This window comes from Pipistrellus kuhlii, unplaced genomic scaffold (assembly GCF_014108245.1).
Source record: "Pipistrellus kuhlii isolate mPipKuh1 unplaced genomic scaffold, mPipKuh1.p scaffold_m20_p_108, whole genome shotgun sequence".
Lineage (NCBI taxonomy): Eukaryota > Metazoa > Chordata > Mammalia > Chiroptera > Vespertilionidae > Pipistrellus > Pipistrellus kuhlii.
This window is the reverse complement of record NW_023425414.1, coordinates 212,212-237,320: the sequence shown is the minus strand read 5'-3', so window position 1 is coordinate 237,320 and position 25,109 is coordinate 212,212. Positions and strand designations below refer to the sequence as shown.

At 52.2% G+C, this 25,109-nt stretch overlaps 2 protein-coding genes across 2 annotated transcripts; both read left to right on the top strand.

Annotated features, from left to right (window-relative positions):
• The first annotated feature begins 362 nt into the window (after window positions 1–362).
• SIGLECL1 (SIGLEC family like 1) lies at window positions 363–4,446 on the top strand. Its single transcript, XM_045578894.1, has 5 exons — window positions 363–396; window positions 1,765–2,034; window positions 2,154–2,259; window positions 3,343–3,526; window positions 4,432–4,446. The coding sequence occupies exons 1-5, from the start codon at window positions 363–365 to the stop codon at window positions 4,444–4,446; spliced, it is 609 nt and encodes a 202-aa protein (XP_045434850.1).
• Window positions 4,447–12,122: 7,676 nt separating this feature from the next.
• On the top strand, window positions 12,123–19,521 carry LOC118714890 (sialic acid-binding Ig-like lectin 10). Its single transcript, XM_036430362.1, has 6 exons — window positions 12,123–12,147; window positions 14,248–14,601; window positions 15,784–16,035; window positions 16,401–16,682; window positions 16,839–16,941; window positions 19,299–19,521. Exons 1-6 carry the CDS (start codon window positions 12,123–12,125, stop codon window positions 19,519–19,521), a joined length of 1,239 nt encoding a protein of 412 aa, XP_036286255.1.
• The last annotated feature ends 5,588 nt before the right edge of the window (window positions 19,522–25,109 follow it).

Sequence of the window (25,109 nt, the reverse complement as noted above, 5' to 3'; positions counted from 1 at the left end):
ATACTTTCTGTCCCAGCCAGTATGGCTCAATGGTTGAACATTGACCTGGGAACCAAGATGTCAGGGTTCAATTCCCAGTTGGGGCACATGCCTGCCTGTGGACTCAACCCCTAGTAGAAGACATGCACGAGGCAGTGGATTGATGATGTTTTCCTCTCATTGGTGTTTCTCTCTATCCTCCCTTCCTCTTTCTCTAAAAATCAATAAAAATATATATTTTTTAAAAGAATACTTTCTGCTCCCTGTATCCCCACATCTTCTTTCAGTTACTCATCCTCTCATCCCTTCTGGGCCACACAGTTCTGAGGTCGGAGCTGGCTGCAGTAAAGGGCCCGGACTTCTCCTGTCCCTGAGAGCTACCAATGCTGCAGACGGTGGTGCCGCCCAAAGGTCTGGGTGAGTGGTGGAGAGAAGGACAATGGGGTGTTTGGTGGAGCTGGGGGCTCTGGGAACACGAGGAAAGAGATCACGAGGGTGCAGAATATCAAGTAACCAATCCGGATCGGACATCTGCGGGCCAGATTCTGGTGGGGCTGGTGTGTCCGGGGCAAGTAGCAGATTGGGCCAGGGAGTGGGATGGGAGGTAAGGGTGCAGATAAGAGAGCACAAGGAGCTGTGTCAGATACCACTGGCACTCGCTGGGAGCTCATAGGGAGTCAGGCACTCCACAAGCTTGCTTTCCAAGATGGAGAAAAGAAATAAGCTAGGGAACAGCAGTGGAGGGCAGGGTACACATCACCCATAACCAGGCCTGCAGATTCCTCATGACCTCAACTGACCAGGTGAAGGACCAAGATCCAGGGTTATTGTTTAGGAGGAAGTGACCTCTTCCCTCCAGTAACCTCAACCAACTCCAATGAGAAATAACACAAAAACACTAAGGACCTCACTAAACCATGATATTCGCCAAGTGAACTATATGTCCCACCTATTCTTCATAGAGTGAGGCAGCATCAGATGTTGCTATCCAAAACATGTCACAGCAATCTTTGCCTTAGATTAGGGGTGTCGAACTCAATCAGAGAAGGGGCCAAAATCTAAAATCCAGCCTAAATCGCGGGCCGAATGGTTTACTGAACAGTCATAAACTGTCATTGTGATGGAAACGCAGCGGAGTGCAGTGATGACAGCGCGGTGCGGGGCCACATTGCAAGGCCTGGCGGGACACATGTGCCTTAGATGAATGCTCAAGCATTGTCTACTTGGGATTAGGAAGAAGAAACTGTAGAAAGGCATCTGTTTATTGAATGGGTAATGCTTGACTGCACACTGAGCTAGCAATACTGCAAACATTAGGGCATTCATCCCTGCAGCAACAATAATATGACACAGGTTCGGTGAGCATCCCTATTTCCCAGACTAGGAAAGAACAAAGAGAGGGAAAGGGATTTGCCCCACAGCATCCAGCAGTAAGTGATGAAGGGAGAAATTGATCACAGATGGATCTGGGAAGGGGCAGGACCCAATGGGAGAGTGGAGATGGGAGAAAGAAAGGGGAAATAGGGGATGAGACTAGGAAGTCTGGCTTAGGGGCTAGATAAGGGGTTATATGCAAAGTAGATCCCCAGAAAATTCCAGTCTAGAAGGTTAAGCATTCAGGTTCAGGCCAGATGAGGTGCGAGGAGTGAGGCTCAACTCCTCTGGGCCTCCAGAAAGTCTTTCAAAGTTCCTTGTGAATCATGAATAAGGAGGAGGCTGGATCCTGGAGAAAGTGAAGAAGGGAAGTCAGGATGCTTGCCAATTCCTGATCCTCCTTCCCCACAGAACCTGCAGAGCTGGTCTCTTCCTCCTGCTCTTTGAAGAAGATGCTGCAGTGCAGCTGCTCCTTCCATGGGGTTCCCGCACCTTATGTGCGGTGGTGGTTGGAAGGTGATGCCATCGGGAGAGACAACCCCCAGGTGACTTCCACCATCCTCACCCCCTGGAGCAACACCACCATCAGCCTGACCGAGATGCCAGAATTAGGCGCACACCTTATCTGTGAGGGGAAGAACGAATATGGAGACCATGCTATGAATATCATACTGATGTCAAGTGAGGATGAGGAAGAGTGGGATGGGGATGGGCACTGGGGCCAGGGGAGGAAGCAGAGCTTTGGCTTCAATTTGAAGGTTGAGGGAGAGAAGCCTTTCTCATATGTTGTCTGCTTCCAGTAAAGAGTCCTTCGGTCACCCAGAGTTTTATCAGCGGGCTCTTCCAGGGCCTTGTCTATGGAGTCATTGCAACTACACTGCTCTTTCTCTGCCTCATCCCATGCATGTGAGTACTGGAGTTCAAGCCCATCAGCCAGCCTTCCCCAGAGCCTGCCTCTCAGCAGGCCTGGCTGTGGTGCTGGCACAGAGCAGGCAAAGACAGGAGCTCAGGGCCTGGCCAGGGAAATAGGCATCACTCATGGTCACCAAAATCCAGGGCCACCAGGACTATTCTGAGTCACAAACAGGCCTAAGAGACGGGGGCTTTCAGCATATCTCAGAGGAGAAGGCAAAGGAGGGAGAGGCACCCCTGGAGAAGACAGCAGAGTCCCCAGAATACTGTCTAGAGCGGATCTGGGGGCCAGAGCACTCGCTGTTTGGTGGAAAAGCGGTCTATGTAGACTCTAAGGACATGTTTGAGGAATTCCCAGTGATATATGCAGTGTTCATTGCATTGAGAGTGACGGATAATGGCCAAAAGTGAAGGTGAAAGGCCCTCTGTGTCAGTTCAGAAAGATTCTTGAAACCTGGCTAAACCTATTGGCTAGAAGCGTATAGTGAGAAGAGCAGAGTTGCCAGAGGTCAGGCCAGAGTTTGGCCCGGTGGTGGGAGAGGGGAGTCTGGTCAGTCCAGTCATCTTGGGCTTAATCCTGAGTTGAGAGCCATGGACGCAGGCTAAGCTGGAGAGAAAAGCATGAGCTTGGGGTGGAGCACAGACGAGAGAGGGAGAGCCAGGAGACCTGGGGCCTAAGCCAGGCTGAGCCAGGGCAAGTGATGAGAAGCAGCCAGAGACATGGGACTTGGCAGTGACCAGATATCCCAGATGAGAAAGAGGAGGAGCAGGGTGGCAAGGCCAGCTGGTGAGCCATTTTCAAAGAAGAGTCATGTAGACTTAAAAGCCAGCAACAGTCTTTCACTGTTTGCAAAGCCTTTTCATAACTGACCTCATCTGAGCTCCATAGCCTGATAGGCAAGGTGGCCCCCATGTATGAAATATTAACTAGTTCCCAGAGAGTGGTGTGGCTCACTCTAGATAACACGACAAGATGGTAGTGTCATTGAAGCTAAACCAAAACTGCTAAGACCACAGACTGCATGGGGGGTGCTGGGGGTGGAGAGCCAGAACTGATCCAGAGGGTCATTTCCTTAGAGTGAACCACATCAAAAAGACACTGTTAAAGAAAATTGCAGTGATCAAGGCTGAAAAGAGCCCGTCAGAACCCAACATGTCTCTGAATCCTGAGGAACCAGAAACATCCACAGTCACATCGGCTACTGGGAACAAGAGTGTGGTGGGTACCCATTGTGTTTGGAATCTAGTCTTTCAAAACAATGTAACAAAACCCACAAGGAGAGGCACATGCAGTGCTCAGGAATTACCCTCCTCATCCTATAGAATGCCCGAATGCCCTCTACTGTCACCTTACAGATGACTCAGGGAGGGGGGAAAAAGATGACATTAAGAGAAACACTTGAAGGGTAATAAGAATCAGCAATGTATACACACACACACACACACACACAGTGTCCCGATTGAGAAGAGTGTTGAGAGAACCTCTAACAGCAGTTGTAGCATTAGAGTGAGGATCAAAGGTTTGGTCTCTGAGTGGCAGTCTACATCATCACAGGCTATAGAGGTCACAGGCCCAAATCAGCGGAGGTGTTGGAGGACCAGACTAAGCCTGGGTGACTTCATTTACCCTCCACCCCATATCTTCAGTGGGGTTTGGAGGAAACAGTGCTTGGGATAGCTGGGTCTCACTGTTAGTTACCATTGATGATTCTCTAGGACCAGAGTGTCCTGCTCTCCTTATACCCTGCACTGGGAACTGGTGTTCTTTTGTATAAACCATGTGTCTGTAATACTCCACAATATTTCCTTCAGTCTTTTCTAATATCATGTGACAATTCGGGGATCTCAGAAGTGGACCCACCCCAGGCTGGTGGGGAAGGCGCCCTCTCAGTAGCAAGGCTGAGCTGGGGTTCTGGTTGCCCAGGGGAAGGGGGACTGAACCTACATGCAGAAGCAGGAAAACTTGCCAAGGGAGTCTGGGAGCAGTCTGGTGCTATGGATGCAGGGGAGGACCAGCAGGAGAAGACACAGCTCCAGGCTCCCACCAGGGCAGTGCCTGCCCCATACTGCCCCAAGGGCCCAAAGAGGGGACTGAATTCTGTCCTTGTAGATTTGGATACCTCATCTCTGAACCTGTTCCAACATCCGCCTTTCTTTGCTCTCCAGGACATATTATCCTAAGCTTCCAGGAAAAAGCAAGATCATATGGGGCTGACAAACCCTGGGAAAACTACATTCACACCTGGACTGGCCATTATCCCACGGAACTGTTAAAGCCTGGAGACCAGGGGCCTGTAACAAATCTGGACGCCCTGAGCCTCCGTTTACAAAGGCCTCTTGCCCCCTGCCCTGTCCTTTACACTGGTTCGCCATCGAATGCGGTGACTCTTAGACCTGATCATAGAAGCTTTGAAAGCAAACTATGAGCTGTTGTTTTAGCCGGAAGAACTATGCCCTGTCCTGAAATGGTGTCAAAGGAAGGAAAAATAAACACAAGATTATGAAATCGGTCCACCAAAAAAGTGACTCTTGAGCCCCTACTGTGTGCTCAGGACTTGGGATATACATTCAAGAGGACCAAGCTTTGGAACCATAGTATATGGATTAAATCCCAACTTCAATGCTTAGTGGTCATATGTCTCAGATAAGACCACCTTCGAACTTTGAACTTTGAACTTTAGTATGCTCACCTGAGGTATACCTGGATGGAGAGTGAGTGAAAAGTGTCCAGAGACACAGGTGGAGAAGAGACACAAATATGGGCCGTGAGTGCCACATAAGGCAGTGGAGCTTTATCTGGTAGGACTTTATTCTGACTCCCTCAGAATGTAAGTTCCATGAGAACAGGGATATTGTCTTTTTTTTTTTTTCTACACTTAGAACAGGGCCTAAAATAAACCCTCACAATAGTTTAATAAATTAATAGTTTAATCATTTAATAGTTTAATCATTGGATGGATGGATGGATGGATGGATGGATGGATGAATTGTAAGTGGCTGGAAGATTTGAAGCAAAGAAGTGGTGATCAGATAAGGGTGGAGGCAAAGAACCTAATTAGGAGGTTATTGCAATATTTCTTGGCCGGGCTGAAAGGTAGGCATACAAGGAATGAGAATGGGGTTCTGGCATTAGAATGGACCATGGTGTGAAGTGTTCCCCTTAGAGGAGATGACAACCTTTCTGGCGCCAGAGGCCAGTGATTTGCAGCTGTTGAAAAAAAGGGTCATCTCTTCCCTTGGGCATTATTGGCCAGTCAATCCAGTGGTTCTTCATTCAGCACCAGTGAGATGGCCATCTTGTACTCACAGTAGATGTTTATATAAGTCCCCACATGTATGGGCACCTTTCTTGCATGCAGCTCATACATTCCACAGATGAGGCAAACGAGCCAGACACTGACTTTGCCTCCGTGGGCTAATGGTCTCCATGAGCTACATAGAATGAAGAAACATGAAATAACCTAAAATGACAAGAAGGACAGAATACTATGAGCATGTATAAGAGGCCAGAGGAGGAACCTAGTGTGCATTAGAAAGTCAAAGTGACATTTCTGCTGAGACCTCTAAACCATTTGGAGCTAATCAGAGGGAAGAGCAGATTCTGGGCTCTGAGATGGGAGAGATTTGATGAGTTCAAGACCCCAGGTCGGCAATGGTGGGGGTGTCTATGCTGCTGCAGCTCAGACTGGAGGTGGGGAGGTGGGGGGGGGGGTAAGCTGCCGAGGAGACAGACCTTTCAGGGCCTCAAGGTGAGAAGTTTAATTTTTATCCTCTCTCAGGGAGAGTTATTGCCTCCTGTGTTTTGTAATCCTGGAAAGAAGGCTCCTAGTCGTCAGGACTTCCATCTGTGAGACTATTGTGTAACAGAGGTTTTAAGTTGAAGGTAGGACCCTTCATTATAGGTCTAACGTTTGCTTGTATCAAAGAAACAAATCCTGTATCAGGGAGGAGTGGACTAGGGTTGGGAAGGGGGGGTGGTAGGTTTGAGGGAGGGATGGAGAAGGAGAAGAAGGATGGAAACTGGGGCGGAAACAGGTCAGGCCTGGGTTGTCATGAAAATGGAGAGCTGGGTCATCTTTGTGTGTCGTTTTCTTTGGGGACTTGGTTGCAGAACAGGAAAGAAGGGGATACCAAGAAGGCGCCTTCTGATTGGCCATAAGGGTCGTGCACTCGGCATTTTGTTCCTTGATCAATGGCCCCCAATCTGCCCATCACCTGCTTCCCCACAAGTTCTGGGTGGAGGAGGAATTTCCCCTAACGACTGATTGGCCTTGAGTCTTGAGCTCAAGGAGGAGCCTGGAAAGATGGTTCTCCTGGGGAAGGGGATGCCCAGCAGCTGGAGTCTAGGGTTCCCGGTAGTGACCGTTGTTTCAGACTGGCTCAGCCACTGGAAACCCAGGAGGCCCCGCCCCATTCAGCGGCCCCTGCCCGCATCCTCAGGCCTGGATTGGCTCCTGACGGACTCGCGCATGCTCATTGGTGCACAGGCGGGTGGGGGCGGGGAGAGAACTGAGGGCTTGGAAGACTGCTGGGGGGGGGGGGCGGGCATCCGCACGTGACCTCTGGCTGGTGGGACGTTGGTGAAGCTTGGACGTTGGACACCAAGGAAGTCGAATGAGCTGGTTATAAGACAACTAATCAGGAAGCCTTCCTCCACCTCTGTCACTTCCGGGTAAGTCGCTTAGTGACTGTACACACAGTTATTCAACGGGTCAGTCCGTTCATCGGGCTCAGGGTGAGACGTTAAATCAGGCCAACAGTTCCTTGCTAAAAATCAAGTGAGTTAAAAATCTGAGGAACAGAATAAACTGGTGAATATAACACAATCAGGGGCATAGAAAGGGGGTGGACTGATAATTCTCAGGGGGAAAGGGGTGTGGGGGGTGTGGGAAAAGACTGGACAAAAATCATACATCTATGGATGAGGACAGTGGGGGGGGGGGAGGTAAGGGCAGAGAGTGGGATGGGAACCGGGTGGAGTGGAGCTATGCGGGGGGGGGGGGGAGGGGAGGAGAAACAATTGTAATAATCTGAATAATAAAGACTTATTAAATTTAAAAAAAGAAGAAAAAGAAAGCCAGTTCCCCAGTCAGTGTTCCACAGCGCTGACTATTAACTATAACTTATCGCTAATAAGTCCGGTTAGCCACTCGTCACTCAGTAAAAGTGTAGGAGGATTTGCAGTTTTCTAGAAAGTGGCCAGGTGGACACGTGTTAAGGAGGGTCCAGGCTGGAACTCTGGGGACCTGAACCGGAGACAAGGAGGTAAAACTGGGAAAAGGACATTTGGAAAACGAAAGAGGTTGAAGACAATACACGGAAGTGGCAAGGCCTGGGGAAGGGAATAAGATGTGGGAGAGAAAAGAGTGATGAAGATGGAAGGACCGTTGCATGTTGGGCAATAAAAACCTCAAGTTGACCTCGGTCGTGGGGTGGCCTCCCGCCGTCTCCTCTGCTAATGGGCTCCCGAGGTCCGAGAGGGGTCACCGCTGAGGTAGGTTCCCCCCAGTCCACAAGCGAGAGCATGGTGGCCACCAGGACTACTACCTGGGCCACCTGGGTTCCACTTCCAGTAACAGCTCCTGTGGAAGTGCCGAGTGCCCTGGGGAAGCCACCCCGCACCCCCGGGTCTCCCCAAAGCCGACCTCAGTCACTGATGGGCAAGCTTCTCTTTGGGGAAGTCCACACGCCATTCGTGGCCTCAGTGTTGGAGTCCCCAGAGCACTGGTATCTCCGCAGGCCGCCGGCAGCATGATCGCCTGTGACCTGGCTCGGGAAGCCACAAGGAAGCAGCCTGGCGGCCAGCCTGGCAGAGCCAGTGCTGGGCTCCCATCCTGAGTGGCCGCCAGCAGACTTCCCGAGGCGCTAGGCTCTTTGAGGCTTCCTCGCCGCCTCCAATCCTGTCCCCTTCCCTCTCCTCACCCCACTTCTTGTAGACTAGGCCGGCTACAACAAGCAGACACAGTTGGGTTCTTTTATAGCAAAACAGCAGAACACTAAAAAGGAAGTTGAGCAAACCCCATCCTTTACTACTCAAGCCATACGCAAGCCTGCCTAACACCCCATAACCATGTGCCTCGCATCAAGTGGAAAACAAATGACAAGGAGCCAGCATCCCCTCCCCCCTCCCAAAAAAAAACACCAAAAAAAACCCACAGCTGAAACCGGTTTGGCTCAGTGGATAGAGCATTGGCCTGGGAACTGAAAGGTCCCAGGTTCAATTCTAGTCAAGGGCATGTACCTTGGTTTGTGGTCACATCCCCAATTGGGGGTGTGCAAGAGGCAGCTGATCAATGTTTCTAACGCTCTATCCCTCTCTCTTCCTCTCTCTAAAAAAAATCAATAAAATATATTTAAAAAACAAAAACCACACCAACCTTTCGTGTTATAGATGAGGAAACGGGGGAGAAACCAGAGAGGGGACCGAGCTCTTGGTTACTTCATGGTTGCCAGAGGGCCAGTCCATCCATATTCCAGGGAAGAAGCAGCAAGAGACAAGGAGAAAGCATTGGTGCCAATATCAGGAAAGCAGAATTTCCCAAAGTCCCCAGCAGACATGCTCATTGTTATGTTGGTATTCTGTATAGACAGGTCTCAAAATATTTGCTTAATAATCAGTCTAGCGGAGTCCACGCATTTTTATTTTTGCACTGTCCATGCGGAAAAGGAGAAACGTGCCACCCCACAGACAGGTATAAAATTTGGGAAAACAATGCCATCAGTCACAATGTTTTTGTTACCAGAGCAAGAAATTATCAAGGAAGACAACTGGTCAGAATCCCATTTTATTTGAATATCATTTTCGTAAGATATTTATTTCATAAGGGATAATTTGTAATATCTTTGGAGTCTCATAAGACCACTTTGTTTAAATTGTTCTTTCAAGGGAGTATTTGTATTAATAGAGAATGGAACAAGTCAATAACACTCATGAATATTCATTAAAGAGCTGTATATTGCAGAGGAGAGCATAAATTATATTATTTTTGTGGCTGTTGTTAATCCTCACCCAAGGATATTTTTTCCAATTGATTTTTAGAGAGAATGGGAGGGAAGGGGAGAGACAGAAAGAAGCATCAATTGGTTGCCTCCTCTACTGGAGATTGAATCCGAAATCTAGGTATCTGCTCTGACCAGGAATCAAAACTGCAACCTTTTGGTATATGGGATGATGCTCCAACAAATTGAGTCACACCAACCCGGGGGGGGGGGGGGGGGGGAGTAGTATTCTTTAAAAACTAAATTCTGGAACTTTATTAGTTAATAGTATATACAAAAAACAAACAAACAAACAAAAACCTAAAACAGATATTCAGATCTCAATTGTGATGGCATAAAGAAAAATGGTGTAAAAGACTGAATAGGATTTTTTTAAATGTATTTTTATTGATTTTAAAGAGAAAGAAAGTGGGAGAGAGATAGAAACATCAATGATGAGAGAGAATAATTTGATTGGCTGACTCCTGCGGTCCACTACTGGGAATCGAGCCCACAACTTGGGCACATGCCCTTGACCAGAATTGAACCTGGGACCCATCAGTCTGCAGGCTGAAGCTCTATTCACTGAGCCAAACCAGCTAGGGCTGAATAGGCTTTTATATCCTAATAATTCAATAACATTTTTTAAAATTTGACTCAGTAGCTGCATGGCCACCCCTAAATATAAAAAAGGCAGGAAAATACAGGTTTGATTTTAAATACCAGGGGACTTGATCACCTGAGTAAATTTGGAATAACGAGGCACAAGAGGGTTGATATCCTGTAGAAAACTCTTCGGGACAGCCTGAGACATTGCCGAAAGAGATATAGACATATAGGGAGCTGAAGGGTCAGAGAAAGACATCTTTCTGGTTGTGGATATCCTTGAACGCTACCATGAGGAAGTTCCATTTGATCTGGACTTGAACAGAGTGGTAGGATTTGCATGTAGGCAGAGGAGAGAGTTGCAGAAGGTTGCCATGAAAAGAGGAATGGCCCAAATAAACATAGAGAAGTAGGAATGTATGACGTATCTTTGGAACCGGTCCCTTTTAGTATATATAATATCCTATTTAATAAAAGAATAATATGCAAATTGACCATCACTTCAACACACAAGATGGCTGCCCCCATGTGGTCAAAGATGACTGACCCCATGCGGACACAAGATGGCCACCGCAAGATGGTCAGCAGGGGAGGGCAGTTGGGAAGGACCAGGTCTGCAAGGGAGATCAGGCCAGCAGGGGAGGGCAGTTAGGGGTGACTAGGCTGGCAGAGGAGGGAAGTTGGGGGACCAGACCTGCAGGGAAGGGCAGTTAGAGGTGACCAGGCCTGCAGGAGAGGGCAGTTAGGGTCAAACAAGCTGGCAGGGGATCAGTTAGGCAACAATCAGGCTGGAAGGGGAGTGGTTAGGGGGTGGTCAGGATGGCAGGCAGAAGTGGTTAGGGGCAATCAGTAAGGCAAGCAGACAAGTAGTTGGGAGCCAGCAGTCCTGGATTGTGAGAGGGATGTCCCACTGCCCTATCGGGATCAGGCCTAAACGGGCAATGGGACATTCCTCAAGGGGTCCCAGTTTGGATAGGGTGCAAGCTGGGCTGAGGGACACCCCCCCTCCCCCGCACAAAGTTCATGCACTGGGCCTTCATATATATATGAAGAAGGGAAAGGGAGAGAGATATAGAAACATCAGTGATGAGAGACAATCATTGATTGGCTGCATCCTGCACGCCACCTTCTTCCCTAGAATATGGATGTTTTGCAACCCAGGCATGTGCCCTGGAATCAAACCATGACCTCCTGGTTCATAGGTCCATGCTCAACTACTGAACCACAATGACCAGGCTGGAATGGTTACCATTTTTTCTCTTTCTCATGCACATAATGGCATGGGTGTGGGGAGTGGGGCTGTGGAGATAGAGCAAGTGTGGGGCAAACTGATGGAAAGCTCTAATGCAAAGCAACGGAGTTTGGAATTTATCCTGTCCGCCATAGAGATGCCCCTGTGTGTGTGTGTGTGTGTGTGTGTGTGTGTGTGTGTACGCGCGCGCGTATTTCCCATCTTCTTACTCACCCCCAGGGCCACCATGCTGGCTGAGGCCACGTGATCCTTGTCCTGAACTCCTATGTCCTCCTCAGTGCACGCCCAGAGGGACCTTTATAATGCCCAAAGCTGCTCCCCATGGTTCAACACCTTTCTGTGATTTGAATTATTTCCCCCATTGACTTGGGAGAGAGACCAAGCTCCTCAGCCTGGCATTTGAGGCTCCTAAAGGGGGAAGGAGCTGAGTGAAGATGCTAGGGGAGAGAAGAAAGCAGCCATGGCGTAGGGGCTCCACAGAGAGTCATGGCGACTCTCCTCTCTTCTTGAAGCTCCTGGTGGTTTTTTATTTTTATTTATTTTTATTTTTTTATTTTTTTATTGATTTTTTTTACAGAGAGGAAGAGAGAGGGATAGAGAATTAGAAACATTGATGAGAGTGAAACATCGACCAGCTGCCTCCTGCACACCCCCCACTGGGGATGTGCCCGCAACCAAGGTACATGCCCTTGACCGGAATCAAACCTGAGACCTTTCAGTCCACAGGTCGACACTCTATCCACTGAGCCAAACTGGTTTCGGCTCCTGGTGGTTTTTTAAATGAAGCTCCCATTCACAAGATGAACAGACCTTCAGGGTGATGGAGGAGACAAGAGCCCCTAGTAAGAAGTGAGTCCATTTCTACCCCAACCCATGTCTCTCACTGCTGCATTCCTCCTCACCCATTCCACATCCTTCCTTCCAGAACACGTGGATCTGACATCAGAGCTAGCGGCAGCATAGATGCTGATCCTCGCTTGTCCCCGAGATCCTGCTGCTGCTGCTGCTGCTGCTGCTGCTGATGGCACTGCTGCGGTTATGGTTGGGTAAGAGGAAGGAAAGGCAGGGTGGGAGGTATCTCAGGTAGCTAAGAATGCTCGAGGATGGAGGTGAGTGGTGATGGGAGATGAGAAAGGCTGAGGTCGGGAAAAGTGGTGAGGACCTAAAGAATTAAGTACTTGATAAATAGGTAATCTAGAATCTCATGTGCACATTCTGAAATTGGCATTGTGACCCACCACGTGTTCCATTTCATCTACCCAACCGCCCCCTGAGGAATTATGCCCATTTGACAGTTCTGTCACTCTAGAACCAAGATGGTAAGTGAGCCCACATCTTCTCTCTCAACATCATCCTGTATGGTGAGCATTATTAGATCGAATCTTAGGGAAGAGACACAGCACAGTGGCTCAGAATCAGGTGTGTCAAGATCCACAGAAGTGATGTCTCAGAGTAACTGACTTCATGTGTGAAAAGCTGGGGCTCGGGCCTAATGACTCCTTTCTCTATTACATGGAATTAGGTCCTTAATCTCTCTGAACCTCAGTTTCCCTATACATCTGGGGGACTAATCATAAAACTATTATAAGACTGGCTTACGCTGATTTCTATGAAGGCACTTGGGAATCTATACACACTCAAAAACCAGAGTTCTAGCCCTAGCCGGTCTGGCTCAGTGGATAGAGCATCAGCCTTCGGACTGAAGGGTCCCGGGTGTGATTCCGATCAAGCCTCTTCCCTGGCCCAGACCCTGGTCGGGGCTCACGCAGGAGACAACCAATCCAAGTGTTTCTCTCACATCAGTGTTTCTCTCTGTTTTTCTCTTTTCCACTCTCTTCAAAAATCAATGGAAAAATATCCTCGGGTAAGGAAAAAAAAACAAAAAACAAAAACAAAAACAAAAAAAACACCAGCTTTACATTCCAGAGATTCCTATGGCCAGGGAGCCTGTGAGTTGACCTTCACCATCAGAAGCTCCTGCACAGAAACCAAAGCCCGCTTTCCCTCCTGGAAAGAAGCCAAAGTCACAAGATACAGTGACTACCAATAACAAGAACAACAAAACAAAACAAACAAACAAACAAAAAAACAGACATTATTTATTTTATTTTATTTTTTATTATTTATTTTATTTTTTATTAAATTATTATCTGTGTACATATTTTACATTGCCCTCCCTCCCACACATACCCACCCTCCCCAGAGTTTTGTGTCCATTGGTTATGCTTATATGCATAACCAATCTCTTATCTCCCCCAGATCTCCCTCCCCTCCCACTGTAATCTGATAGTCTGCTTGTTGCTTTACCGTCTCTATATCTATCTTTTGGTTCATCAGTTTATAATGTTCCTTATTATCCATAAATGAGTGAGGTCATGTGGTGTTTCTCTTTCATTGACTGGCTTGTTTCACTCAGCATGATGCTCTCCAATTCCATCCAGGTGAAGCAGACAACATTATTGTTGGTGCAGTTTGAGTGTCCTAAGACACCCCCCCCCCCAGGTTCCATGATTCATGAGAAGGGCTCACTGAACTCAGCAGAATGGTTCTATCTGTGGTTACAGTTGATTAAAGCAGAAGAATAGAGATTGAAATCAGCAGAGGGCAGAGGCATATGGGGCAGGGTCTAGGAGAGGCCAGGTATGAGCTTCCAGTTGTCTCCCCCAGTAGAGCTGTGCGAACGGTGCTTGCTTCTCCCAGCAACCATGGGTGGCAACATGCATGGTATTGCCAACCAGGGAAACCCACTGAGGCTTGGTGTCTAGGGTTTGGGGTTGTTTTTCATTTGTTTGTTTGTTTGTTTGTTTGTTTGTTTTGGGGGGAGGGAGTCTTATCTTATAGGCATGGCTGACCACCCCCATGGCTATCCTTAGCCCCCAGCCCCTCCAGAAGTCAAGATGATACCATGTGCCCCAAGGTCCCCATGATCAATCACATTGTTAGTGTATACTGTCTGAGTGTGGCCCAAGGCCTCAGGTAAACCAAGACATACTCATCATTCCGGATATTCCAGAAGCTTAGGGGTCACCTCTCAGGATCTGGGCAATCGCCAAACCTTTCTAGGATAAGGTTAATCCTTTAGTGCACCATTGGGGTACCGGGACACACTGGGTGAGTCTGTTTTCCACTTGAATCTCTCCCCACAGGGTTACTGTCTCATGCCGTGATGGGAGTCACGAAGACACCAGTGGAAGAGAACTTGTGCACCACGGTCCCTTGCAGATTAGCATTTCCCAAAGGAACTCTGGGAAATTCCATGATCGTGGGCTACTGGCTCAACAAAAATGTCAGCGCCCCTGTAGCCACCAATAAGTCCAATGTTATCATCGACGGTCACAGCAACGGGAGAGTCCACATTCTTTGGAACCTTGAGGAGCGAGACTGTACCCTGCTGACCCACAGTGTGCTCAACAGGAACAACAGGACATACTTGTCCACTGCAGACCTTCAAGAGCAAAAGACTGCCTTCCTGAGGGAGAACATCACACTCTTCCTGTCAGGTGACGTTCAAACTCATGCAATGGGCGGTTTGGAAAGGAGGAACTCCAGAAGGGGCTCTAGTAACGGCATAGTGTCTACCTCACCAGGCACTGGGCTTTAAAACAAAACAAAACAACAACAAAAAACTTAGCTGGTTTGGCTCAGTGGATAGAGCGTTGGGCTGTGGACTGGAAGCTCTCAGATTGGATTCCGGTCAAGGACACATGCTTGGATTGCGGGCTCAATCCCCAGTAGGGGGCGTGCAGGAGGCAGCCAGTCAATGATTCTCTCTCATCATTGATGTATTTATCTCTCTCTCTCTTTCTTCCTTCCTCTCTGAAATCAATAAAAGTATATATTTTAAAAACTTAGTGATTTAATTTTCACAACAATAATACAAAGAGACGGGTACAGTTGAAATCTTTCTTTTTCTGAATCAAAATAGCAGAGAGAGAGAAAGTGACTTATCCAGCAGGAGCAAGCCAATGAGAGCTGTAGGCACAAATGATCACCGACCTGCTTGGAAGGGGCAGCGCCTGCAGGGAGAATTGGATTGGGGAGGAGGGAGGCAGCGTAGGAGTTGGCCTAGGAAGTCTAGGCTGGGGGACAGACAAGGGACCATCTGCCACCTAGATCCTCAGGAAATTCACTCACCTTCACCTTAAAAGTCCAGGGTTCAGGCTCAAGTGCAGGCTCAAGACCTTAAGCAAGTCTCTCTAGTTTTCTCCCCTAGACTAGGGGTGTCGAACTCAATCAGAGAAGGGGCCAAAATCTAAAATCCAGCCTAAATCGCGGGCCGAATGGTTTACTGAACAGTCATAAACTGTCATTGTGATGGAAACGCAGCGGAGTGCAGTGATGACAGCGCGGTGCGGGCCACATTGCAAGGCCTGGCGGGACGGATTTGGCCCGCGGGCCTTGTGTTTGACACATGTGCCCTAGACAGTGGGGGGATGCTCCTTTCATGCAAAGAAGACAAATGTACTTAGGAAGAGCTGCCCAGGCTCCCTGGGGTTGGAGGAATGGGGGAGGGGCATTGAATGAGCTCAGGGCTGGGAAAGCACTTTGTAGCCTAAAGACGCTCTGCGTCAGCGTCACGGTGTGTCCGTGTCCGTGAGGGCCCCCTGTCCCCAAGGTTTGGGTACGACACCTCTCTGCCCCTGACTCAGACCTGACTCAGACACCAGAGTTCTGCATTCCAGACATTCCTGCGGCCAGAGCGCCTGTGACCTTGACCTGCACCTTCGGAAGCTCCTGCCTGGAAGCCAAAGCCCGTCTCCCCTCCTGGAAAGAGTCGGCCACGTCCCTCAGCACCGACAGCTCCGGAAACACCTCCACCTCCTCCTCCTCGGTGCTGCACTTCGCGCGGAAGCCCAAGGACCGCGGCGCCACCCTGCAGTGCCACCTGAGCTTCCCTCTCTCTAACTGGACCGCCCTCAGGTTCCCGGTGATCAGTGAGTGCTGCTGGGCAAGGGGAGATCCAGAGCCTGAGAGAAACGACAGCCCCAGCCCGGAGAGAACCACCCCACCCCCCCAGGCCTCCTAGGAAGGGGAGGGGCATCTGGGGAGCAGTCACATCTTCCCTTGGCCTGGGGGGAGGTGGGGAGGCTGAAAGGTCAGAGGTCAGAGCCAAGCCCAAGAAAGATGAGAGAGGATGGAGAGAGAGACTTGCTCTGGATTCCAGCCCCTCAGAGCTTCCAGACAGTCTTCTTTCTGCAGCTCCTGTTGAATCATACACAAGGAGAAGGCTGGGTCCCGGAGGAGGTGGAAAAGGGACGTCGGGGTGCCTCGGTGACCCCTGACCCCTCCCTCCCCACAGCGCCCGCCAAGCTGTTGCACTACGCGTGCTCCTTGGAGAAGGTTCCGCAGTGCGTCTGCTCCTTCTACGGCATCCCCACGCCCGTCGTGCAGTGGCTGATGGGAGGCGTCCCCGTGACAAAGAAGAACATGAGCGACACCTTCCGGGTGACCACCACCATCACCGCCCCCTGGGCCAACAGCACCATCACGTTCGCGGGGAATCCCGAGGAAGTCCCCAGCCTCCGCTGTGAGGGGAGGAACAAGTACGGAATCCAAGAGGCAAGCATCTTCCTGGTACCAGGTGAGTACGCAGGGGTCTGGCGACTGGGCTAGAATGCCAACTCCTACGGCCTGGGATGAGGACGGGCACGGGGACGAGAGGGAGGAGAGCCTCTCAGACTCCACAGCCTTAGGAGAAGAAAAGAAAAACAATGCTCTTGCTCCCCTCTGCTTCCAGATGAGAGTTCGGTTCCCATATTGTTCGTGAAAGGGCTGATCCAGGGCATCGTGTATGGAGTCATTATTCCAGCGCTATTCTACTTCTTCCTTGTCCTCCTTCTGTGAGTATCAAGTTAAAGCTTATCCGCATGCCTTTCCCCAAACCTAACACACTTATTTATTTACTAGAGGCCCGGTGCACAGAAATTCATGCACTCGGGGGGCTCCCCTCAGCCTGGCCTGCACCCTTTCGCAGGCTGGGATCCAATGAGGGATGTCTACCTGCCAGCTTAGGCCCGCCCCCTGGGGGATTGGGCATAAGCTGACAGTCAGATATCCCTCTGGCAGCCCAGGAGGCCTCAGGGGATGCCCAACTGATGGTCAGGCCCCTGCCCCACGGAGAGTGGGCCTAAGCCACAGTCAGACATCCTTAGCACTGATGTGGAGGCAGGAGACTCCCACCACGGCCCCTGCGCTCGCAGCCATCAGCCCAGCCTGTGGCTGAGCGGAGCACCCCCTGTGGAAGTGCACTGACCACCAGGGGGCAGCTTCTGTGTTGAGTGTCCATGAGGTGGAGAGACCTCCAGAGATGCGGACATCATAGCCCACAGCAGCCTCAAGTGCACAACCTTCTAACTTAGCAACCGGCTGAAAGAGAACCTGTCTTTCTCCTGGTGATAGATCAATCCCAGGAGTAATGCTGGCTGTCCCCGCTAGAGTCACAGGCCTATCCTGGACCAATACCCTTGCTCACAAGGGCGGGCGAGGTACTCTGATGAGCCTATCCAAAGTCTGCTTACCCTGCCTTGTTCGTTCCCCTGGAAACCACAAGAAAAGCTCCTAGCCACAGTTCCTCCTTACTCCTGGCACCTCCTGAGTGACCCCGGTGCCTTCCCGCGTGACCTTGTGCGGCACGACATGACCACTCTTCTGGGGATTGTAACTGTCTTTTCTTTTTTATACATATTTTTATTGATTTTAGAGAGGAAGGGAGATGGAAAGAGAGAGATGAAAACACCAATGATGAGAGAGAATCATTGATCAGCTGCCTCCTGCATGCCCCCTGCTGGGGATCAAGCCCACAACCTGGGCATATGTCCTTGACTGGAATCGGACCCAGGACCCTTCAGGCCAACACCGGCTAGGGCTGTAACTAATGGCAGTTGTCTCCTGATCTATTGGCCTCATCATCGCCAAATACAAATAAACCCCCAGTTACTTTTTAAAACAGCTCTGGGGAAAGCAGGGGGGGCCACTGCAGTTGCCAGAGAAGTCAACGGCATGCCCACACAACAGAGCACTACACAGCTGTATGGATAGAGGAAGCACTCCATGCACTGGTATGCACAAATATCCCAGAAATCTATATATATATATAAAAGCCTAAGCAACCAGAATGCCAGGGTAACCAGAACAGCTGGTCACTATGACACATACTGACTACCAGGGAGCAGATGCTCAGTGTAGGTGCTGCCCCCTGGTGGTCGGTGCACTCCCATAGCCAACCTCCCATGGTTAGCCAACCTCCTGCCGTCCCTGCCCCATCTGGCAGGCCCTGGCCAGCAGCCAGCAACCAGCAGGAAGGCCCTGATTGGCCCTGATTGCCGGCCAGGCCTAAGGACCCCACCGGTGCGTGAATTTTGTGCACTGGGCCCCTGGTATTAAGAGAAGGAAGAGAGATACCAACAAAGATTTGTCCAAGAAAAGAAGCCCACTATACTCAAATCAAGACATTAAAAGGCTGTCCAGCCAGCATAAGTCAGTGGTTGAGCATCCACTATGTCCAGGAGGTCATGGTTCAGTTCCCGGTCAGGGCACATGCTTGGGTTGCAGGTTGGATCCCCAGCGGGGGGCATGCAGGAGGCAGCCGACTGATGATGCTCCCTCCCTCCCCCGTCCTCTCTGGAGTCAGTAAGAATATGTGACACCCTGACCGGTTTGGCTCAGTGGATAGAGCGCCGGCCTGTTGGACTGCAGGGTCCCAGGGCAGGTGCCTTGTTTGCGGGCCCATCCCCAGCAGGGGGCGTGCAGGAGGCAGCTGATCGATGTTTCTCTCTCATCGATGTTTCTGACTCTCTATCCCTCTCCCTTCCTCTCCGTAAAAAATCAATAAAACTTACTTTAAAAAATAATATATGTGTATTAAGAAGACATTAGAAGGCTGGGAGGGAAGCAGAGGGAAGATGAAGTCATGAAGGGCCACCAGGTGGGAGGGCTGAGGCTTTGTCCTTGGAGCTCTGAGAAGACTGAGGGGGTGGGGGGAGCAGGAGGCCTGGGAAGAGGCTGGGAAGAGGGTCCAGGCCAAAGGGGGGGGTATTTGTACCCCCACCTGATGAAGGGAGAGGAGGGCTGGTCTCAGAGCCCGCACATGGAGGAGAGCTCAGTCTTCTGACCTCCACCCAGGGCTCTGTCTGGTGAGGGGAAGCAGGGGAGAGGGGCAGACTGATCACAGCATTAACCACAGGGTTCGTTGCCTCAGAATCAGGATTCTTAAGTGGTGGGTGACGCGTCAGATCCCCAAGGAGGAAGAGGCCCTGATCCTCAAGAAGCCAGAGCTGCTGGAGGAGCCAGAGGCGCCCAAGGAGACCAAAGACGCAGCCTCGCCCAGCTGGGACGGAGAGACGCCCCCGGAGCGGCTGGAGCCCAGGCCGTCCACCAGCCAGGAGGCCGCCCTGCTGCCGCCCTCGGCGGGCGCGCTTTAAGAGCAGAGACGCCCGGGACCCCTGCACCCCTCCACCCTGGCCCCTTCCGCCCCGGACCCCAGGGCTGGACCCCGGCTCATTCCAAGGCCTGGCGGCCAGCACGGGGAACCAGGGCTGGGCCGCGGCAGCCTCTGCCTGTCCTTCAGGCTGAGCGCCCCTCCCAGCCCCAAGCGCAGCCCCGGCCCCAGAGGAGCCGCTCCGTCCAGCTCCGCTGCCCAGCGGGGAGAGGAGGAGATGCTGGGGAGGGAGCCGCGGCTGCGCGGCCCACGGCCCACAGGCCGGGTGGCTCACACAACAGGAAGCAGTTTTCCATGATCCTGGGCTCCGGTGAGAGGAGGTGAGTCTGAGATGAAGGTGTCGCCAGGGGGGGTTTCCCGGAGGCCCCTCCTTGCCTTGCAGATGGTCAGATCCTCTCTGTGTCCTCACAGGGTCCCCCTCCCTCTCTGTGCATCTGTGTCCTCCTCCCCTCCCCTCCCCTATCCTCCCCTCCCCTCTCTTCCTCCTCCCTCCCTTCCCCCCCTCCCCTCCCCTCCCCTCTCTTCCCCTCCCCTCCCCTCCCCCTCCTCCCTCTCCTCCCCTCCCCTTCCGCCCCCTCCCTCCCCCTCCCCTCCCCTCACCTCCCCTCCTCCTCCCCTCCCCTCCTCCCCTCCCTCCCCTCCCCTCCCCTCTCCGCCTCCTCCCCTCCCCTCGCCTCTCCTCCCTCCCCCCCTCCCTCCCCTCTCCTCCCCTCCCCTCCCCCTCTCCTCCTCTCCTCCCCTCCTCTCTCCCTTCCCCTCCCCTCCCCTCCCCGCTCCCCTCCTCCTCCCTCCCTCCCCTCCCCTCCCCGCCCCTCCCCCTCCCCTCCCCTCCCCTCTCCTCCCTCTCCTCCTCCTCCCCCTCCCCTCCCCTCCCCTCCCCTCCCATCATCCTCCCCTCTCCTCCCGTCACCTCCCCTCCTCCTCGGCCCTCCTCTCCCCTCTCCTCCTCCTCTCCTCTCCCCCTCCTCTCCTCTCCTCTCCTCTCCCCTCCCCTCTCCTGTCCCCTCCTCTCCTCTCCTCTCCTCTCCTCTAAGGAGATCAGCCCTATTGGAGTAGGGCCCACCCTACTGGCCGCATTTTATCGTAATTCTCCCTTCAAAGGCCCTGCCTCCACATACAGACTCATTCTGAGGTGCTGGGGTTAGGGCTTCATGGTATAATTTTTTGGGGGGATTGGGGGGGAGGCACAATTCAGCCCATACAGAGGCTTCCGGGAGCTGCTGGGAGACCTGAGGAGGGGGAGGGACGCCCAAATCTGATTCTCAGGACAGATGGTGACATGTAGAGCCACCGTCTAGTCAGACCAGCGCAAACCTGCAGAGTGGGAGGGGGAAAGGGGTGACTCCGTTTCAGAGTAAGATGAGAGGCCACTGCTAGGCACTGGCCATTCAGCCCAGGCCTCAGAGCGCAGGCGGCCTGTCAGCCACGTCCAGCGTGCCCACTCCCTGCCCCCAGGAGCAGGTAGGAGTCACAGAGGCCCCTGAAGCGCAGGAACGGACTCTCGTTGGCGCAGAGGCCGCGGAGGGCGCTGTGAACCCAGAGTGACAGCCACCCTCCCACAGCCGCGGGCACCGCCATCCAGCCCAGCCTCAGCGAGCTGCAGGGACAGGCCCGCAGGAAGGAAGGGCTGAAACACCAAAAAGCAAAGCAAAGCCTGCCCTCTCTGGTTTGGCTCAGTGGGTACAGCGTCGGTCTGCAGACTGAAAGGTCCCGGGTTCGATTCCACTCAGGGCACATGCGGGGCTGTGGACTCGATCCCCAGTAGGGGGCGTGCAGGAGGCGGCCGATCGATGATTCTCTCTCATCATTGATGTTTCTATCCTCCCTCTCCTTCCCTCTCTGAAATCAATAAAAGTATACTTTTTTAAAAATCACAAACGGAGGTCTCTCTATGGGAATATTGGGGAGGGGGGCATTGGGGCTCCTAAGACTTCACCCTCCAGGCTCTGATCTGCACACAGGGGAACCGAGGCTCCCAACGCCTCAGGCCACACAGCAAGACTGTGTCCTGCTCGGGACTCCTGACTCCAAGACCCCTGGTTTCCGTCCTTGGTCCTCTTCCCCTGACCCCGTACGACTCCAGTGCAGGGTCCGCAACCTTAAAACGCCACAGGGCGAGGCGGGTACCAAAAGGAGCGCAGTGGGCCTGGCAGGCCGCCTGTAGAGCAGGTGCCCACCAGCAGGGGGCGCCCCGCAGCAGCCAACCCTGCTCCTCCCACTCCTCCAGCACCTCCCCTGCCACCCACCTCCCTCGGGCCTCTAGTGCCAGATCTTGTGACTTCTTTCTTTTCTTTTAGGAGAATCCAGAGATTCCGAGTTCAGTGGGAAATCCCTGGATTCGAACGTGCTGGTCATTAAAGCCGTGTGTTTTGTTTTGTTTTATTTTGTTTTGTTTTAAATATATTTTATTGACTTTTTTACAGAGAGAAAAGGAGAGGAATAGAGAGTTAGAAACATCGATGAAAGAGAAACATCGATCAGCTGCCTCTTGCACGTCTCCTACTGGGGATGGGCCCGCAGCCACGGTACATGCCCTTGACCGGAATCAAACCGGGACCCTCCAGCCCACAGGCCGACGCTCTTATCCACTGAGCCAAACCGGTCAGGGCAAAGTTGTGCTTTTTTTAAATAAAAATTAAAAAAATAGAAAAGCAGCAGGGGTCCACGAAAAGCCTCTGGTTTGCCAATCGGATTAGAAGCCCAGAGACGGAAGGGAGCCCCTCTCTCCACACCCTCGTCCTGCGAAAAGGAGGTGTCTCCACTCAGAAGGCAATCCCCTTGCCAAGCGCAGATGGAATCCCCAGACACTGGGCCGAGGCGTGGGCGTGGGCGTGGGCGGGGGAGGACATTCTCAGGCAAAGCTTACGTTCTGGAAGTGGGGCGTGCGGGCGGGGTTTGTGTGTGTGTGTGTGTGTGTGTGTGTGTGTGTGTGACTGAAAATGCACACGTGAACATGAAATAAGGCCATGGGAAATGCCACTGATAGGTCCTCCCTTCCCCCAACTGCCGGACGGAGAATGAGGTAAACTCCACCTGCAGCCCGGACATTCCTGAGCACCTCATATGGACTGTACATTTTTTTTTAATTTCTTTATTGATTAAGGTATCACATGTTTGTCCTCATCCCCCCATTCCCATCCCAAACCCCTCCCCACGCATGCCCCCACCCCCCTGTTGTCAGTGACCACTGGTTAGGCTCATATGGGTGCACACAAGTCCTTTGGTTGATCTCTCCCCCTTACCCCCACCCTCCCCTACCTTCCCTCTGGGGTTTGACAGTTTGGTCGCTGTTTCTCTGTCTCCAGGTCTGTTTCTGTTCATCAATGTATGTTGTTCATTATTTTCCCCTAGATGCGTGAGATCATGTGATACAAGGAATTCCCTCATAAGAACCGAAACCGAGACAAGCCATACTGGTTACGCTGAGAGGCCAATGCATCCATCTGTCGTGAGTTCCTTTTGGGGCCAACAGTTCTTTTGAGTCCCCGTTTCAATGTTAAACAATTCCTCGTGTACATGTCAGCCACAGTATTTCAGAGCTGCTTGGTGGACAAATGGTGTTGATGCAGGTCCGACCGTCTCTGGTTTGGTCCTGGGCATCCTTCAGCGACACACCTTACATGGACTGTACCACCAGTCAGCACCTGCCAAATACCCTAAGCCCCCCGATTCCTAAGTCCCTAACTATGTGCCTTATATGAAACCACCAATCAGCGTGTGCTGAGTGCCCTAAGCCCCATCCCTTCCCATTCCTCCCCTCAAAAGGCGCCTTCACCACTGCACGTGTGCTCTTCCTCCCTCTGGAAGGCAGCCCGGCAGGGTCCTTCTCCTCCAATAAAGCCTGTAGTCCTGGTTCTCCGGCCCCTCTGTCCCATCTTTCAGCCCCGGAGAAAGCAAACCCCAAGGTCGGGCAGACAGACAGACAGACAGACACTGTCTGTCGGGAGTGGGGCTTCTGTGCAGAGCAGGGTCAGCAAAGCCTTCTCAGAGGGAAGACCTCGGTGCCAGTCTGGCAGGAAGGCACTGCGGAAGAGGGAACAGTGTGTGCAAAGGCCCTGAGGCCGCAGTAAGTTTGGCTTTCTCTAGGAACAGAGAAGGGCAGGGGGCCGTGTGTGGGTGACATTCCGGGATCGTGGGACTCAGGAGGTGACAAAGGTGGGGGCGGGGGGGCCAGGGCGTTGGCTGCGGTGGTCGGAGCAGCCATACCCGGGGAGAAGATGGCAGCTCGGAGCAACTTTATTATTTTATTATTAAAAAAAAAAATTAAAGCTCTGATGCACGACCACAATAGATACCTATCTGAGGCAGCTTCCAGTGTGTCACCTGCTACCAGTTTGTTTGTATATATATATATATATATATATATATATATATATATATATATATATATATATTATTGATTTTTCACAGAGAGGAAGAGAGAGGGATAGAGAGTTAGAATCGTCAAGGAGAGAGAAACATGGATCAGCTGCCTTTTGCACGGCCCCTACTGGGGATGTGCTTGCAACCAAGGTACATGCCCTTGACCCGAATCGAACCTGGGACCTTTCAGTCTGCAGGCCAACACTCAGAGCGACTTTAAAAATTCCAGCCCCCAGCTGCCCCAGACATGGAGCCGGTTCCAAGACTGCCCTCAGAGGCCTGTACCAGGGGCGGGGCGGGGTGGGGCGGGACAGGGACACTCCTCCTGGGGCCCAGGAGGGAGGACTAGGCCAGGAGGAGGATGGAGCAGAGGTTGTTGGTGTGCTGGGCAGTTAACACCTTCCAGGGTCTTCCTCATTCTCCTCGGTAACCCAGGTTACCACCCAGCAGGGTAGGACCCTGAGGTTCGGGAACAGAAGCGACTTGTCCAAGGTCACCCAGCCAGGCCCCCAAAAAGTCTGAGGAGGGGGGCTGGGGGTATGGAGCCCTGGTCCTAGGCGGCTGACGTTGCCCTGAAGCAGAGGGCGGGTCTTTCACACCTAAGCCTTGGAGCAGCATCTCCTCACCATTCCAGCCCCAGATCAGGTCCCCCAGCCTCCCCCACGCGCCCCCCCCCCCCAATTCTCTTGTTCTCCTGGGGGTGAGGGTTGCGATGGAAGGAAAAACAAAATGTCTTCCCTAAAGTCAATGTTATTCCTGAAAGTAGAGAAGCTGAACTATGTCCACAGGGGCACAGGGGAGCTGCATCTGCTGGTGGGGAAGGTGGGCCCAGGCGAGAGTGTCAGGACTCCTGGGTCTGAGGGAGGAGGGGCTGGGGGCCAGGACTCCTGGGTCTGAGGGAGGAGGGTCTGGGGGCCAGGACTCCTGGGTCTGAGGGAGGAGGGGCTGGGGGCCTGGACTCCTGGGTCTGAGGGAGGAGGGGCTGGGGGCCAGGACTCCTGGGTCTGAGGGAGGAGGGGCTGGGGGCCAGGACCCCTGGGTCTGAGGGAGGAGGGGCTGGGGGCCTGGACCCCTGGGTCTGAGGGAGGAGGGGCTGGGGGCCAGGACCCCTGGGTCTGAGCGAGGAGGGGCTGGGGGCCTGGACCCCTGGGTCTGAGGGAGGAGGGGCTGGGGGCCTGGACCCCTGGGTCTGAGGGAGGAGGGGCTGGG